Source organism: Petaurus breviceps, unplaced genomic scaffold, assembly GCF_028583685.1.
Source record: "Petaurus breviceps papuanus isolate PSGF00001 unplaced genomic scaffold, PetGlider_PUasm1.0 90919, whole genome shotgun sequence".
Lineage (NCBI taxonomy): Eukaryota > Metazoa > Chordata > Mammalia > Diprotodontia > Petauridae > Petaurus > Petaurus breviceps.
Window position 1 is genome coordinate 21,585,459 of NW_027187378.1, and position 19,733 is coordinate 21,605,191.

At 37.1% G+C, this 19,733-nt stretch overlaps 1 protein-coding gene across 1 annotated transcript in view; it reads right to left on the reverse strand.

The window, feature by feature from the left end:
- The window catches only part of MERTK (MER proto-oncogene, tyrosine kinase), a 136,308-nt gene that overhangs the window by 54,914 nt on the left and 61,661 nt on the right, over window positions 1-19,733 (reverse strand). Inside the window, exons 6-7 of the mRNA XM_069075561.1 lie at window positions 13,483-13,598; window positions 6,175-6,358 (exon numbers count right to left, since the gene is read on the reverse strand). Of these exons, the coding sequence (XP_068931662.1) occupies window positions 6,175-6,358; window positions 13,483-13,598 (300 nt within the window). The remainder of the gene's footprint in view (window positions 1-6,174; window positions 6,359-13,482; window positions 13,599-19,733) is intronic.

Here is a 19,733-nt window from a genome sequence, read left to right on the forward strand (position 1 = left end):
CATCAAGAACATGTTTGACCAGAAGAGGAAGTCAATATTTATGTAATGAGGCTTAGGATGGATCTTCATGTCCTCTGCAGCCCATGGATTAGCATGGATGGATGGATGGCTCAAGTGGTAGGTTATGGAAAAGCTCCTTATTTAGGTACAGGTTGGACTTGATGATCTCTAAGACGCTTTCCAAGTCTGAGATGCCTTGGACTGTTAATTAAGTTGTAGGCCTAATGGAATGGGAACCTTGCACTGACATATCCAAAATATTATTTAAAAAAAACCCACAAGAAAGTCTTCAGCACATTTGTTGATCCTTCATGGGGAATTTATAGAAAGACATGGATAGACAATAATAATAAGTAATTTATATAATGCTTCAAGATTTGCAAAGCACTTTACATGTTAAATCAGTTTTTCTTTACAACAACCCTGAGAGTTAGATGCTATTATTATCCCCATTTTATAAGTAAGAAAATTGAGGTTGAGAGAGGTTAAGTGGTTTGTCCAGGGTCATAAAGCTAGTTAATGACCAAGGCAGGATTTGAACTCAGGTCTTTTGAGCACTCTATCCACTATCAACTACCTGCCTCTATATACTATGAGAAGTCATGGACAGGTTGTGACCTGTACTGGTAGAAGTATCCATACATGTGAGATCATGGATACGCTCTATCAAAATGGGGCCGAATAAGGAAGAAATTTAGACCAACCTAAGATGATTGTAAATCCCTACTCCAGAAAAAAAGTTGAACCTAGATAAAGAATAAACATTTGTGGATGGATTTTTTATGGGGCTATCAATAAATGGCTCCTTGATACACATTCATCCAGAGATGTCAATGATAAAATATTGCATCTCTTGTCAGAAGCCTAAAGTCTTTTGATGCATTTTGGTAACTGTGATACTCAAATATGAAGAGTCTTCTAAGGTACCATATTAAGTAGTGCTGCTAGCTTCAGCACTGAATAGCAAATGGGGCTCTACTGAAAAACAAGACTGAGTTAGTTTTAGAGGAACACACCTCTTAAATGCATCCGACACACTTCTATTTTACAAATAAGAAAATTGAGGCCCAGGGGAATTAAGTGACCTGACCAAAGGCATATAGGTAATAAGTAGCAAATCCATGATTCAAAAACTGAGTCTTATGACTAAAGAGTCCAACGCTCTTTCTGTCACACCATGATCTTGAGAGAGAGAGAGAGAGAGAGAGAGAGAGAGAGAGAGAGAGAGAGAGAGAGAGAGAGAGAGAGAGAGAGAGAGATTGAAACTGAGGCTAATTATAAAGGAGTTGGAAATTATCTCAAGAAGAAAATAATACAATTTCAAACATAGTGAACACACCTCAGTGCTAGAACGTCATGGTAACAGAAAAGAAAAGAGAGAATGTCACCTTAAGTTGAAAAGGAAACTAGAATTGGGGATGCCTCATGGAAACCTCAAAAGGTGATAACTGAAATCTTATTAACATAATAACAAACAAATTTCTAACTACTGAGTCAGTGATCAAAGATAACTAACTGCCTGATGGAGACACAATTTAACAAAAACATATTTTCATATAGTAGAATTATGTAATTACTTGAGGGTGTGTCTGAACCTTTGATTTCATTAGTTTGGGGGAACTCCCACTGTGCACTTTTTCTTCACAGATAAAGAACAATTAGCTCATCTGTAACTTAATAGTCTTTCAGACTTGCCTAGAGGTCTGAGAAGTTAAATGATTCATCTGTGATCACACAGCTAGTATGTATAAGAGTTCTTTGCCTTCTTTTTGTGTCATAGAATGCTTTCTAGTGAAGCTAAGGGTTCTTCTCATAATAATGTATCTAAAGTATAAAATAAATATAAATAACATATAAAATAATGTAAAATATTTTTTAAAATAAAAAATAAAGTACATAGGATTACAAAATAAACCATTTATATTAAAATACAGTTAGGGGCAGTTAGGTGGTACAGTGGATAGAGCACTGGCCCTAGAGTCAGGAGAACCTGAGTTCAAATTCAACCTCATATACTTACTAGCTGTGTGACCCTGGGCAAATCACTTAACCTCAACTACCTTAAAAAAAAGAAATACAGTTATATATATATATTTTTTTTACAAAACAACTTCACAGATCCCATGTTAAGAACCCCTCTTGTAAAAGAGAATTTCAGCCTTGGTTTTCTGGATACCAAGGGCAGCAATGTATCACTATTCCATGCTGTCTTTGTAATTTAGTAACTCTATTCTACTTCAGATCTGTTCTTCTAATTAATAAAGATTTTCCCTGAATCAAAGGTGCATTGTAGGGGTTAGCAACTTTCATCACATAACCAATGAAGAATTATTCTGGAGCAGAGATGTAAAAGTTGCCATTAGAAATTTTTATGACTGGGAAAAATGATGGCTGGTTAGAAAGCAAGAGTGAATGGAAACCAAAGAATAGTCCATAGGTATCTCACAAGAGATCTAGAGGAAGCTCCTGTCACAGTGGGCAGACCTCCTATGGCAGATTTTCAAGAATATCATAGGATGGTCAAGCATGGAATGGACACAAGTGGACAGATTACCCATATTGATGTTATTGTACACACCAAAGTATTGAATTATCATTATTCTCACAAGTCTTATAATTTTTGCTCATATTTATTATGCATTAGTGCTCTTGGTTAATAAATAGTTTTATTTTAAAATTACAAATACTTTCTTTCTAACATATGTTGTCTAAAAGCTGTTTCACAGGGATTCTTAAGTGCCTAAGCAGGGGTGAGGAACCTGCGGCCTCAAGGCCACATGTGGCCTTCTGGGTCCTTGGGTGCGGCCTTTTGGCCAAGTCCAAGTTTACAGAACAAATCCTTTTATTAAGGATATATGTTATATATGTTTGAGTAAAATAAAATTTTAAAAATTACAGTGCATAAAAGTTAAAAGCACTCTTCAAATGTACAAGACAATGATTGTCCGTCCATATTCTCTTAGAAGACACCTACAAGTTTATTCATTCTTTATATGCCTCCTATCTGGATGACTGCAGTAGTTTACAGAACAAATCCTTTTATTAAGGGGATTTGTTCTATAAAGTTTGGATTCAGTTAAAGGGCCACATTTGAGGACCTAGAGGGCCACATGTGGCCTTGAAGAGGCAGGCTCCTCACCCCTGGTCTAAGCTGTTCCCTTACATATAGTTAAACACTGGTCACCTTTCATGTCAGCAAAACCCTTAAGCTAAGGTAACATTTTTGGTTAAGGAAAAAAATGATCACAAACCACTACAATGTGTTTTATACATGAGGAAGATTGTTTTGATGTACAGAGTGTGGATTCTAATCTAAAGCATTTCTGTATTAGAAATAAGAGTTATGTTATTATATTTTAAAATGAAATACCAACGAAAAACTCAAGTTTTTCATAAACTGACTTTGCAAAATTGGTTATAGCACATTATAAAGAGAGAGAGCAAGAGACTGAGTTGGGATAACTTGCTCTGTGCAAGGCAGCATGGTATTGTGGATAGGAACTGGCCTAGGAACCAGGAAGACCTGGACTCAAGCCCTGCCTCTGGCATATACTAAGTGACCAAGGGCCAGACACTTAACCTTTTAGTTCCTTGGGAACTTGTGAAGATTATAGATTATAGATGAGTGGTCACTGGTGAGGAACTGAGAATTCCCTGCATCAGTGAACTAACAGATAGGTACTTCTTCCCATCAACAAAATAAACCACTTGCTATGTGATTTTGATACAAAATAACCTGTTTCCTCAGATATAAAATTCAGAATTTGGACTCAATATTCTCCAAAAGTCCTTCAAGTTCCAACTCCTATTGCCAATCCCCTACCAGAAAACTTTCAAAGGTTCCCTAGTGTTTCTGCAATAAAATGCAAATTCTTTATCCTGGCATTTAAGACCTTCACAATTTGGATCCTGTCTAGCTTTCTGACCTTATTTCATATCCCATTCCATGCCCAGACACTCTATGTTCTAGCCAAAGCAATTCTATCCAGCTACCTTCCAACTCTATATATTCATGTCAAGAGCACATGGCAATCTGTCATCTTAGTAGAGGTGGATCCTAGAGACCAGAAATAATCAGAACATGCTCCACAGTCAGATTAGGAATCAGGATAGTATGTATGAAAACTTCTTGAAAAAAAATCTCAAATGTCAAATCTCAAAAATCTCAAATTCACTTCTTGGAAAGGAGGCATGGACAACAGCCAGTTTCTCCTGATTGCATTGTGTAACTAGATTCCTGACTTATCCCCATTTGGCTTCCTTTCTAGTTATTATTTTGTATGTTTGTGGTCACTTTCCTACACTATTTTACAAAATATAAATAGTTTTGAAAGTTTCATGCTTGGATTTGAGAGCAATTCCAGGGATGGTTTGCCCAATAACCTGCTACTGAGTTCAAAACAAAATTCTTACAAGATTCTCCCATTATTTAGTCAATTCAACAAACATTTGTAACGAGCCTATTCTATCTAACAATAATTTTTAAGAGTGTGGTATAAAGGCAAATTCTTTACATTGACCCTGAAGGTACCCTAAACCTTCCTTGGACTAATCTGTGCAGCCCCAACATAATGGATCAGTAACATGTCTCTAACAGCTTCTACCAATTCTACTATCTTATACAGTTTATTGAAAATAGAAGATGGTCTTCACCACCATCTCAACTTATTCCATAGTCTACAGTAATAGAGGGAAAGGAGGTGATATTACTCCAAAGTGAACAAATTCCTCATCACCAAAAGATGACATTTTTTAGGTGACAACAAATCCCAATATTTTTTAAACTCTCCCTAATCTGTGACAGCAAATTCTAGAAGTATGCAACAATGAAAAAAGACTCAAATACTATGACATCTTTCTCAACAGCAATTATATAGCTTTCTCATGCTTTTATAACTTTAAATCATCATTAAAAAAATCTACTAGATTCACAATTAAAATAAACATTTGATGACATCTTTTATGAGATACCTTTTCTGATTTCCACTGATCGTTAGTACTATAAACTAGGCACCTTGGACCTCTATTCTTACTTCACACTAACTCATTCACAACCTACCCTCAAACTAAGAGTTCTAAAGTTCCCAGAAAAGTTCACAATCACTTCTACTAGAACTCACACTCTCTCTCAAGGTTTTAGGTTAACTTAGAGATGGAGGGGGTACACTCCTATTACCCACCACTTTATCTCTTGAGCTACTACTAGTATGCTTCTCATTAACACAAAATCAATAAAGATAATATTATTTCCTCTTAAACATAAAACATTTGAGAAGATAAAAGAAACAAAAATAAAAACATTATTGGGTCATGCTCTCCCACTAACATATGTAGTGTCTATGGGGAAAAACTTACAGAAACCTAGCAAAGAAGCTCATGTATGGGGAAACCTATATGCCCAGGGCAAATCATAAGTATGAACTTTAGATCTTAACACCTGTGGTTATTTTAAAAACAGTCTATGACATGAAGCTGATTCTCTGCTAGTTAGTTCTCTTCTGGTCCTTACCACTTCTTCTCTTGCACTAATGAAGCAGTGTCAGGCTCTTTTTACTCAAAGCCACTATTAACAAGGTACTAAGAAAAAGTATTATGCTCTTTCAGTGACAAAGCAATTCCCTTATTCTGGAGAAATGCTAAACTCATCAGATTTGCAAGTAGCAGGTAACTCTAAGGCATAGACCAGTTGCTGAGCTGTATAACTGGGGAAAGCTTCTTTCAACACGGAGTTTTCCACCCTCATGAAACCACAGGCTCAGACCAAGAGGAAAAAGAAGTTCCAGGGCCACACATTATAAACTCTTTTCCCAGCTAGCTGTTTTAAAAATACATGTCACTGTTCATAATGGGGTCGAAGTGAGATAATGTGGCAGAGTCAGCATAAATTCATCCCCACTGACAGAAAATCAAATCAAAAGTACATACCTGACTCATGGTGCATCAATAATGAAATCTTTGTACAAGGATTACAACTTACACACAGAAAAAAGTATTGTGCAAAAGTCCCAAACCCTAACGCCCTAGTGAATATAGGAGGCAAGCATCCTCCATCTCATCTCCACACCTCCAAAAGTAAAGACAAAAACAAAGGTTTGCTTTCAGATTGAATTGCTATTAATGCTATCCTGTATAACTGTCAGCCAGTCTATTTTCTTTATGACCATCGCTAATTACCTCCTTCAGTTGTACTGGCCAGAATCCAAGAGCTCACTTGAGACCAGCCTACTTCATTCATGCAGGAAACACCAATGTTATAATTAGCCAAAGCTTGCAGCTGCTGGATTTGATACAGATGAGGTGAGGCAGAGGTATTAAAGATCATGACTGATGCATTAGTCAATGGACTGACTTCTTTGACCTAAATCAAAAACAAAAATTTGGACTAACATTAGCAAGTTATCTGGAATTTTATCTTTTATGAGCTGTGTTAATAGAGTTGGCATGTATTTCCCTTCCTCTCCTCTGTAACGAGGGACCTGTTTTCCTTTAGGGCACACATCTTACCTCTATGAATGTGAGTCACTTATACTGACTGAATCTGCCTGATACACAGAAGGAAAATGTTTTCCATATGCTCTGACAGTGGTAGATTACAGTGAAAGGAAGGCAGTTTAAATGACAGCTGTGATGCATGGAAAAATGAGTGGGTTATTTTCCTTCCCCTTTTAATTAATGGTTTTATTATTTTACTATTCTTCTATGTTGACAGACATGACCCTCACATTCAATAGGATTTGGTGTTGTTTTTTTGTTTGTTTTGCACAATACCCCTGTATTGAACTTTTGATTTGCACAGGATGGGCAGGCATATTGATGGGTTGAAATTTGTATTGACAGAGGGAACTCCAAAATATACGTGATCACAGATCTAGGAGTACTTAAGAGAGCATTTTCTGTGTGTAAGTAATACAGTCCCATTATATGCAAAGATGTTAATTGTTGGCAGACTGAGAGGGATACTGAACTCGTAAAAGAGTGAATGAGAGCAAAAAAGTGAGAGGGAAAGAAATATTGATGAAGAAGAGGCAACACCACACACTATGGATAAAGAGTTAGTTAGCCTTCAAGTTAGGAAGACCTATGTTCAAGTCCTTCCTTTGACACATACTGGTTGTGTGACTGGACAAGTCACTCTATAAGGATTGTAATTTATAAAGCAGTTGAAGATCTGTATTGGTAGAGGGGATTCCCTAAGGGAGAAAGGAAAAGGATTTTTGTCCTGGTTTCATGGGTGAGAAAATTGAAGTTAAGAAAGATCAAACAATATGCTCAAGGTCACCTGCTTAGAAAATGGCTGAGCCAAAGCATTTAAACTCTCAGGCTTGTGCTCTTTCTAAGTCACACTAATTATCAATAGAATAAGAGCATGGATTTTCCTTTTAGGTTGGGGCACCTATGGGTGTCTTAGGACTGAAATCAAAGAGGGATAGGGAGGTTTTATACATATATATAAATTAATAAGAACACTAATATATAAAATTAGTACATGTATAATTATTATATACAATATATTATTAATCATGTATATAAAGTTAATAAGATATATACATATATGTGTATATGTACATATATATGTATATATACATATATAAATGCACATTTGACTCAGCAATATTCCTATTAGGATTATGTACTAGAGAGATCAATTAAAGAAGAAAAGGACTTAATATGTAAAAAGTATTTCTTGTAGCTCTTTTTGTAATAGCTAAAAGTTAGAAACTAAAAGGTTATCTTCCTGTTGGGGAATAACTAAAGAAATTATGAAATTATATAAGTGTAATAGAATATTATACCATAAGAAATGATGAAATGGACAGTTTCAGAGGAAACCAGGAAGACTTGTATAAAGTGATGCAGAATGAACTAAACAGAATCAAGAAAATAATTTGTACATTTCCAGTCGTTATCCAGTCGTGTCTGACTCTTCATGACCCCGTGGACCATATTGTTCATGGGATTTTCTTGGCAAAGATATGGGAGTGGTTTGCCATTTCCTTCTCCAGTGGAATAAGGCAAAGAGAGGCTAAGTGATGTCTCTAGGGTCACACAGCTAGTAAGTTTCTGAGACCAGATTTGAACCCAGGTCTTCCTGACTCTAGGCCTAGAGCTCTATCTACTGCTGCTTTAACATTAACAACCTTCTAAAGAAAAAAAAACAATTTTGAAAAACTTAACATTTTTAGCATTGCAATGACCAACTAGGATTCTACAGAACTGATGATGATGCATTCTACCTACCTATTGAAAGAGATGATGGGCCCAAGATGCAGAATAAATAGTAAAAAATTTAATTCAGTGAAGACTAACTCCAATAATCCCAGAACCAATACCAAAAACTGGGTACAGGTACTAACTTCTCTCTCCTAATTTCCAGCTGGCCCAGTTAGTGACCCAGAGTAGGCTGTTTTGTCTTTGATGAACTTCTCTACAATTTGATGTAAATGATACTTAATAAAGATGATTCAGTGGCTCCATACTGGCTTCTAAGATAAAATACAAACTCATCCATTTGGCATTCTTTAAAAGTCTTTACTCTTCACAATCTGGCTCTAGCCTATGTTGCCAGGCTGAATATACATTAACCTTCATGTACTCCATGTGACATCCAAACCATCCTACTTCCTGTTAACCTGTCTCTGTGTCTAGCCCTCATGCCTAGAATGCTCTCCTTCCTCATGTTCTTCTCTAAGAATACCTAGCTCCCCTCAAGACTGAGTTCAAGGACCATCTCCTACTAGAGACTTTTTCTGGTTCCCCCAGTTGTTAATGCCCCCTAAAATTACTCTACATTTGTTTTGTATATCTTTTTCATTTTCTTAACTGTGCTTATGTTGTAATCTGTTTCCCATGCCCACCTCACATAAACTCTAAGTTCTTTGAGAACAGGGACTGTCTTGTTCAGGGGTGGGGGAACCTGTGACCCTCTAGGTCCTCAAGTGCAGCCCTTTGACTGAATCCAGATTTCACAGAACAAATCCCCTTAATAAAAGGATTTGTCACTTACTAGCTGTGTGACCCTGAGCAAGTCACGTAATTGTTCGCCTCAGTTTACTCATCCATAAAACAAGGAGAGTAATAGCACCTGCTCCCAGGATGGTTGTGAGGATCAAATGAGATAATTATTCTAAAGTGCTTGGCACAGAGGAAACGGTATATAAACATTAGTCATTATTTATCAGGCTCTGAATCCAGGCCCTTGACTCCAATCCAGTATTTGTTTCTCTCCGCCACAATTCTTCTACTTCTCTGTTCCTTCCCAGAGTGACCCCCTAAATCACAGCTATAGCTAGGAACTTATGTGCCAGAAATAGGTTGCACAAAGTTAGGTGAGAAGGGGACCCACCATCCTGTTGGAAGGAGACAGAAATATGTAGCGAGCAAGGCCATCACATGAAAGGGAGCTGGGTAAGGAAGGGGTGACACTCATCCCAGTGTGCCATCTGGTGACTTCCTATTTAATTAAATATTTAATTATTCTTCCCAAAGATGAATTAGGTTCTATTGTTTCTATGCTGTCAAAAGACTGCAATTGCTGGCAATGCTCCCTCTCAATTCTATACCCTGGGGCAAAGCCCCCACCACCTTACCCCAGTTATGACTGCCATCAACAAAATATTTCATTGGGGTTCATATCTAAATTTGCTACTGATGTATTCATATGCTCTCAGATGTCTTGTTGGTACCTACTCTGCAGTATGTTCAATTGTCCCAGCTTTTACTTGGTAACAATATACTATAACAATCCAAGGGGTTCTTGAAGTCACGTAACTTATTCCTGTTAGTCATGTCCTTGTAATTCCTGTATAAGAGTGTAAAATATCATTATTCTTACTGTTGGATATCTAAATCTTATTCTTACTTTAGAATATCTAAATCCAGGACAAACTACTGTGAATACACATTTTTGGAATTCCAAGGGCCCTCTGTATTAATAAGGGAAAGCAATCAGAGCTGGGACTTCCAGGAGAGGAAAGAGTAAAGTCGCCTCTCCTGGCTGGTAGTGTTTATGAGCTTTGGGATTCATCCTATGACTCATACTCATATCAGATTATACAAAGCTGCCAAAACTTCATCAGTTTGACAAGACATTGGAAGAAGGTGCAAGAAATCACGTGCGTTTATCCCATGGGGATTCCTGGCACTTGCTAGGTATTACATTTTGTTTTGGGGCTTTAAAGGCAGTACCCACTTCCTGGTGACCAAGCATCAAAAACTAAATCAAAGGAAACTTTGTCCCTCCACCTCCCACCCTCATTTCCTGAGCTGCTTTTTCATATGCATATTTTTAGGCAAAGAAAGGGATTCTGGAGAATATAATATGGGATTATAAGGATTCTATACTTATAGAATATATAGGAGACTTCTCCTCCTGATACCATGTCATGGAAAGAGAACATAGGAAATTTCAAGAGTTGTGTGGCACAATTAAACAGAAATGAAAGCTATGGCCCAAGCACTACGATATCTTTCATATGCTGGGGCAAAGGGAAACACAAGGGTGTGTCTTGCTAGTGTTTTATTTGAATCTAATCCAAAACATTCATTTGTTAACAAGTCATAATCTAAAAGTGTAATGAATTGGTCAAACCCCTCAAAACCATAGTGGTTTCTATGAGAATAAGAATACACTATTATAATATAGCATGAAAATATGGTAGGTTCAATGAAGCCAACTCAATTTTTTTTTTTTTATTAAGCAATCGGGGTTAAGTAACTTGCTCAAGGTTACACGGCCAGTTATTTCTGGGTGTGGTGCTGAGTATCTGAGCCCGGATTTGATCCCCAGGTCATCCCAACACTGGAGCCGGTGCTCTTACTCACTGAGCCACCTGTCTGCCCCTAAGCAATTGGGGTTAAGTAACTTGCTCAAGGTTACACGGCCAGGTGTTTCTGGGTGGGTGCTAAGTGTCTGAGCCCAGATTTGATCCCCAGGTCATCCCAACAATGGAGCCAGTGCTCTTACTCCCTGTGCTACCTGGCCGCCCCTGAAGCCAACTCAATTTAACATTTAAGCAGAAAAGGGGTAGAAGAGGTAGTCAGAATGGATGGTGGGGCATCATGGACTCATGAGGCTATGTAGGATCTTACTCAGCACTCCATAGCATTAGATGCTAAGGATAATTTTGAGTGGCATGGTTGGCATCATCCCCATGTCGCAAGCAAAGCTACAAGGTAGGTGACATTTGTTGTTGGAGATCCCTCTGCTTCCCCTTCCCAGGGCCAGTGCCCTCAGATTATTAAAATCCTCTTCCTTCTTCTACTAAGTCCTATTCTCCCATAATAAGCACAACCATAACTGACATTTATGTACCACTTTATAATTTAAAAAGTACTTTACATACATAATATATCTGACCCTTATGTGAGGTAGGTACTATATGCATGACTATCTTTATTTTACAGATGAGAAAACTGAGATTCAGAGAAGTTAAATGACTTGCAACTTGATCACACAAACTATTGTCATAGGCAGAATTTGCACCCAGATCTTCCCAATTCCAAGTCCAGCCCTCTACTACAAAACAGCTATACACAAAGTTCCCACTTTGCAAATTACCTCCCCCACAATAGAACTTTAATTCTTTTAGTGCGTTCAACTCCTTTTCTTTTATCCCTATACCCACTTATTCACTCAACCTTAGGCAGGTTATAATAATAGGGATCAGGAACCTAGTCCTTCATTTATGAAAAATTCTCAGCCCTTGTTATAAAAGAGACTTAGAGGCATGTTGGTGAGTTACAAATAACTGGTGGAGTTTTTTTTTAAAGAAATTTATTCATTTATAAAATGGGAAAGTGAACTTTTCCCCATTTCACAAGTATAGTATGTATGATGATATCATTTTATTAAAGCATAAATAGTGCTTTTAGCTCCCTAGAGAAAGGTCCAACATAAACATAAGGTGAAGCTAGAAGACAGTGTTACAAGTCTGTGCAGTGTAAATTCCCACCATTTAACAGTGTTTAGTAGGTTTAAAAATTAAATACACCAAGAATTAGGAAAAGATTTGTCACCAAGTTAAATGGCTCCAGGATATATTTCCAGGCTCATTTCATATCACTCCCCTTTATGCACTCTGTATTTCAGCCAAAATGGCCTATTTGCTGTTACCAAAACTTTGTACTCCAAACTTACAACTCCATATCTTTGCACGGGCTATCTCCCAAGCCTAGAATGCCCTCCCTCTTTTACTTTCCTTCAAAGCTAAGGTCCTATGCCATCTTTATGAGAAGCATTTCTAGACCTCCTTAGTTGTTAGAATTCAAGTTTTCTCCCAAAACTATTCCATAAATATAGAAATACATAGATCCCACATTAACATATATGTGTGTATACACATATATTTAATACGTATTCCTGTCCAGTAGATATATAGGCTTCTCAAGGGCAAGGGGTATTTTTTATTTTGACTTTGTACCCCCAGTACCTAAGCAAAATGTTTTGCACATAATGAGTAAGTACTTTAATGCTTGTTGGATTGGACTAGATTAGAAAAGTTGACCTATCTTAACAAATGCTATCATTTTGTTATTCTTCCAGGCAAAATCTCTTTGAAGCAGCTGTTGGAAAAAAGTAGAAGAAATTGTGTAGAGAAACAAATTCCATTTGGCATCAAGAATGCAACACCAGGATGTCAACACCCATAGAACTCAATGGAAAACATGGTACTAATAATGTCAGCTTTCATAGTTGGTCTTGTTCAGGAAACTGAAAAAAGATTTCAATTTTTTTGTCAATCTGAGGATCATTATGTCAATAAGACCATCAGGTCAGCTAGATGAAAATAGAGAAGGGCTCCCTTCAAATGGAAGCTATGTCCACAGGGAGATCACTGAATCAGTTATATGGGTAACGTTGATTTATATTAGAAGACAGATATTTTCTCAGGGTGAAGAGCCAGGAGGCAATATGGAATAACGGAAAGAGTTCTGGATCTGCCATCAGGAAGACCTGGACTCAAATATTGCTTCAACTACTTACTAACTATATGGTCCTAGGCAAGTCATTTAACCTCCTTGAGCCTTAATTTCTTCATCTGTAAGATGGAGCTAATAATGGTTGTTGTGAGGATCAAATGAGATAATGTATTTTAAGTGATCTACAAACTTTAAGGGGCAGCTAGTTGTCACACTGGATACAGTATTGGGCCTGGAGCCAAGAATATCTGAGTTCAAATACGACCTCAGACACTTACTAGCTGTATGACCCTGGGAAAGTCACTTAGCCCTGTTTGCCTCAGTTTCCCTCATTTGTGAAATGAGCTGGAGAAGGAAATAGCAAACCACTCCATTATCTTTGCCAGGAAGACCCCAACTGACATCAGAAAGAGTCAGACATTGTTGAAAACAACTAAACAACAAGAATCCAAACTTTAAGGAACTGTATAAACATGAAATGCTATTTATGAAGAAAGGAAATAGATGGCCTTTCTAAGAGAGAAAAAAGTCTAGATTTCCAAAGTTTGTATGACTGACACTTACATGAATACTGCAGCTGATCAAAGGAGAATAACCATCAAAGCCTGGCACCCAAGAGATCAGGAGGGTATGTGCAGTCCTGTTCTTGATGGTCACTTCACTTGGTGCAGAAGGAATGGCTAAGGGAAAAGATAAAAATCAGAAAATATCCCAATGACAATTAAATATACAAGTTTTTCAAAAGTATGTAAGTCTTCAGAGAGGTAGAGAATTATTAAGAAAAAATATCATATAGACAGTCAGATAAAGACAATTCTAGCATAGATTTTCGCACATTCTGTCTTATAAGAGGGTATAATCTGGCTAATGTAAAGGCAAATCACATTAATAAAATACATTTTTTTAAAAATATGTGTCAAACAGTCACATGGTCACTATCAAGTCCCCTGGTGCTTCTCATGGGAAAAAAATAACAATTCACACTTTGGAAAAGGAATGTTTAATTCAAGTATTCATTAATTACCTGATTTCTATGAGTAGGCACCATATTGGTCACAAGAGATGCAAAGATATATCTGATAAGTCTCCTGCTCTCCAAGAGCTAACAACCTCATCAACAGACCAAGAACTACCATAAACCCAAGAAAAATGTCCAGCTACAAAGAAATAGTCCCTATATAGAGGCAGAGGAATAGGCATACATAGCATTCTTAATGAAAATTTAAGGTGGAACTGAAACCTGGTAATTTGCTCTCAGGTAGACCTGAAACATAAATGACTGTCTAATGAATCCCAGTTTCCTTCAATAGTACAAGACTTTTACCTGATGTAGAAATAGGTCTAAAAATGTAGATCTACCTGCAGATGGGCACATATGAATAGTTGTCAACATTCTTATCTGAAATGTATGTACTTCTATCCTCTAAATGTAAACAAAGTTTCAAGATCTGGAACTTTTTTCCCAAAGCTGAATGGAGATTTCTGGCATCAATGGAAAAAAATTGGGGGGGAGAGAGAGAGACAGAGACAGGGACAGAAGAGAAAGATAGTAATAATAGCAAAGATTCAAACTCAGATTTAGAACTCATAGGGACCTTAGAATTCACCTCCTTCAATTGCATCATTTCACAGACAAGGAATCTGAGACCCAGAAGTTTGTGTCATAAAAGTAGTAAACGACCAAGATTCAAATATAGTTTCTCTGACTCTAAATCTACCAATCTTTCCACCACACCACTTAAATAGAGCCAAGGTTCCCTGGAAAAATTTCACCCCTTTTCAGCTCTTCTATAATCATAAGTCTCTCAGGTATGTCTAGTAAGAAGACAAAAGTGTTTTTAGAACTTGTATTGCTGAACTAAGCGCATAATAAAAACTCACATTTATATAGTTCCTTAATGCTTACAAACCATCAAGAAACAGACCTAAGGAGGCTACAACACTTGCTCATGTTCATGCAGTTGGTAAGTATTGGAGCTGGGCCTCAAACTCATATCTGACTTCAAATTGCAAAGGTTAGTTGAAGAGCTCTATTAAAAGCCTTAAAAACAACCACCCACAAAAATGAATCAATCCTTAAGGCCCTGCATTAGAAAAGCACAGGGTTTGGTACATAAGTAAAATCAGTATTTGATTAACACAACATCAAGTAGAATTCATCCTAAATAATTGAGTGATAGTTTATTTGCAAAGCTGCCCTAAATCATTCAGCTTTGGAGTACTTGAACAGTTACTGGCCTTCATAGCTGAAGGTGCACTGCACATACAATAGTATATTTGGCTCTGAATAAAGGGGAAAGATTTTAAAAGATATTAATGGAAAAATCTTTTTCAAATCATCTAATTAGGATAGAATTTGTATAAATTCACAGCTGCAGGGTCTACTCTAAGCACCAACTAAAAAATGTTTATGATTTCCTTACAAATGCTACTTATTTCAGATTTTAAAAAAAATCTAGAATATTTGAATATTGTAAGTTTTATATCTTTATATCTCCTCCCCACTCCTCATGGAGTCACTTTCACTCGTGGATTCTTGGAATTCCTAACATTTCTCGTAGAAGTTATAATAATGGGATATGGACAGAAGGAAGGAAGGAAGTCATACAGTTCCTCTACTATGAACTTTCAGTTTGATCCTTTTACATCTGAAAGGGCCCTTTAGAAACCTAGATTTCATTGGTTTGTTGAAGCTAAAAGTATTGGAGTATCCTTACCAGGACCCTTTGGTTACTGGTATAATGGTAAATTATTCCTGATTTTTCTTAAATATCATCTAAAGATAAATTATATTAACTTAAAAGATAATAAACATTTACTTTTAATATAGTAAACAAAATAATTAATAAAAATAATTAAATTATAAGATACCTATGTATCTTATTTTGGATAAGATACTTTCTCAGAATTCCAATTTTCTGGTGCCAATCTATCTTTTCTGGTTTATTATACATTACTCCCCATCATACATTCTTAGATCCAGCCAAATTAACTTTCTTGCTATGTCTCATGTCTGATACTTAGCTAGGTGGTGAAGTGGATAGAGCTCTGGATCTAGAGTCAGGAAGAATTGAGTTCAAATCTGGCCTCAGAAACTTACTAGCTGTGTTACCCTGGGCAAGTCACTTAACCCTGTTTACCTCAGTTTCCTCATCTGTAAAAATGATCAGGAGAAGGAATGGCAAACTACTCCAGTTTCTCTGCCAAAAATAAAAACCCAAAAGGGTGTCACAAAGAGTCGAACATGATTGAAACAATCAAATAACAACAAATAGCAGTCCCAGTGTTGGTGAGGATAAATTGTAAAGCACTTTGTAACCTTTTAAGAGCTATATTAATACTAGCTATTATTACTATCATTATTATTATACTTCATTTCCATCTCTGTGATTTTGCACATGTTGTCTAGCAGGCCTGGAATGCATTCCCTCCTTACTTCTACCTCTTAAAATCTCTGTTTTCCTGCAAAGCTCTGCTTAAATACTTTGTTTTACATGAATCTTTTTCTGATCCCCTTTGCTAGTAATACCTCCCCCTAATAAAAAAATAACTTGCATTTATTTTGCATGAACTTATTTAGGTCATATGTGAGTAACCACGCGCAGAATAGTGCCTCACGTCAGTTATCTAGACTCTTATTCTCTAGGTTTACTTGGCCATATCAACATGTCCTCACACTGGCAAGCATGAATTCCCAGAGAAGAACCACAACCACAAGACTATGCTCAAATTCTCTCAGGGTCCTAAGAAGTAACCCTATTTTGAGAGATACACTTCCCCTCCTTGACCTCTATGGTTCTTGGACCCCCACCAGCATGCTTAGATTTACACTTATGATGATGACACATTAGATCTTAAACTTAACCATTTATTAAAAAATAAGGTGAAAATAAGAATAACATTAAAGGCACTCAAATAAAGTAGATGCAGAATGATAAATACATCACAGTGCACATATAAACTTGGGTTATACTCTCCCACCAATTCAGTATCTGTGGAGGAGAATAGATATACACTTATAGAAACCTGGAAGAGGATTATGTGAGTAACCTGGGTACTCAAGATAACTGAAAACTGAACTTCAGGCCTGGGGGGGAGGGGTTGTCAATGAAATGTTGGAAGAAAATCTGTACCACAGGAAGTTGTTAAATGATCCCCCCTTCTATTTCTCTCTACTCTCCACCTGGACAAACTGCTCTGAAACAGAACAAAGTATTTAAAAGCTTTTTCAATTCACAATAACTCTTAAAGCTGAGAAAGCTTTACATTCTTAAGTTAGCAATTTCCTATAAGGTAGAAAACAGCAAAGTTCATTAGTCTAGCTCTCCCTGATCAATAAAGACAACCCCAGACAACTATTCACTCATCAATTCTGCACCATTCAATCAGCTAGTAGCAAATATAACTCACAATAAAGATACTGGGTTGAAGCTCTGAGCAAAGCAGAAATTCTTCATGTACCAGAATGCTACTATGACCAACCAGTTCGGAACAAACAGAACTATCAGCCAAGTAGCTACAGAACTTGTCTTCCCCACTTTACTGTTCCCTCTCGAGCCAAAGGTGGTAGCAGAGAACAAAACAATATGCGTTTCTGAGAGGCTTCACCTTTCTCACACTTCCCATAGGGCTGACACTGAAGCTTTTGTCTAATGAGCCTGGAATCTCTGTCCCACCAATATGGAAGCTCATTGCTGACACCTTTCAGCTGACGCTCCACCTTCCACTTTCTTCGCATAGCTGCCCTGCCTTTTTTATAACCTCTTGCAGTGTGTTCAATCTTTACTCACCAGGTTTTTCAATCTTTATCCACTACTTTGAGTAACTTTGTTTAGAGCTTCCTGGTACTCATAGACTCACTTTCCACTTATGAGGTAAAAACTCTTTCTTACAAAATTAATGGTTTATATTGAATCATCTCATTGACTCCAACCAGTTACTGGATTTTTCATTTTGTGAGCTTTACCTCTTAGCCCTTAACAGCTATCGGCAAATGAGCTGAGCAATCATAATATCCTGTAGTTCTAACTAAAAAGGTTCAATTTAATAGTCTGTGTCTCTGATAGCTGTATTTCTTTATACTTGAATTTTAGCAGTTTTAAATAAAAGTGCTTTCTCTGACTCTTTTAAACCATAAAACTGATCCCCTTCAAAAGAAGTATAACTCTATACCAGTAGTATCAAATTAAAAATCCAAGTGGATCCCCATGGGCTATATATTGACTTAGAAAACCATCATTTAACATTATCTATGCTTTATTGTTCTTAATTTGTTTTGTTAAATATTTCCCAATTACATTTTAATCTGGTTTAAACTGCACTTTAGAGTATTGGGGAAAGGGGAACTACATCTTTGATAACTCTGCTCTACATTCTTTATAAGGTGATTTAAGCTTTTATAGTTATGACATAGTTCATTTTCTGTTCCAAACTACTCACAGCTTACTTAAAACCTATATTTCTTTACACAAAGGGTTTTTTTTGTTTGTTTTTTGTAAGTTTTATATCTGCAGATATAAATGAATAGTACACTATTGTAATGGAAATGCAAACTTAAAGATCTTCCCTGCCCCTAGGCTAAAGTTCACCTGGAGCCTGGGGTGGGAGGCTTGTTTTTCAGTTGATACTTTTTGATTGGCCAGTGGGTCCAAAAGGTTGTTACATTCTCTGAGCCAGGAGAAGGCTATATAAGCCCTGATGTGTAGCTTTGTTTTGGGACTCACTTTGAGAAGTGTTCTGTGATTTGATCTCAATTCTGGGAAGCCGTTGTTGAGAGTCCCCCGGCTTTGAAAAACCCAGAATGTGGAAACCCAGATGTTGACTGGGTATGGATGTAATGGTTGGACAGTTTGGAAATCTGTCTACTTGATGTTTCTGTCTTGATAATTATGCCTGTGTACTTTGAGGTTCAGGGTGCTGACCTTTTCTCCTGAACAAGGTAAACGATATATGTCTGACTGATTAAAGTAAGCTTGTTAACCCATTTTGAGTTGCTTTCCTTTAACAAAGCAGATCCAAGAACCTGTGTGAGCAGGCACCCTGGGGACACTGGGGTGCTTGCTGCAACAACTATGCCCAAGACTAATGAATAGTATACTATCCCCAAGTGTTTTTTTTTTTTTCCCTATTCCTTTTATGCACCAAACTGGTGACCTATATAGAAAGAAACAATAGGCTATACTTTCTGTGATGAAGCCACCCTGATGCCCTGGAGTATGACTTTGGAGGAGACTCAAATAGAGTATGTCACAGTTCTAAACATACTGAAAACTCTACAGCCTGGCTAATGCTACAGAGAAACCTGCTTAAGTTAATGGACCTTATGAGACTTTGGCTCTGACACGCAGCACACTCAGTGACTAGATGGCTCTACTTCTTCCTTCTGCCTCCTAAGTGGAAATATCTCCCAAAGGGGGGGATGCCCTTTCCTTTCTTTTCTCTACAGCCTCTCCCATAGCTATCTCATCTACTGCCATAGTCTCAATGATTATCTCTAGAAGAAAAACTCCTAAATCTATCTTCATCCTTGATCACCCTCCTGAACTCTAGACCCACATTCTACCCCCTACACACATCTGCCTAAATATACCACCAGCACCTTAAACTCAACATGTCCAAAACTGAACTAACTCTTCATCTTCCTCCAAAATATTCTCCTCCTAACTTCCTTTTTTTCTATTAATGGCATCACCATTCTTCCAGTCATTCAGAAGCAAAATCTTAGTCAGCTTCCTTACTGTCATCTATTTCTGTAATCACTCTTTCTATTCTCACAGCAACTAACTTCTTGCTTGCTAATATAATAGCTTCCCTGC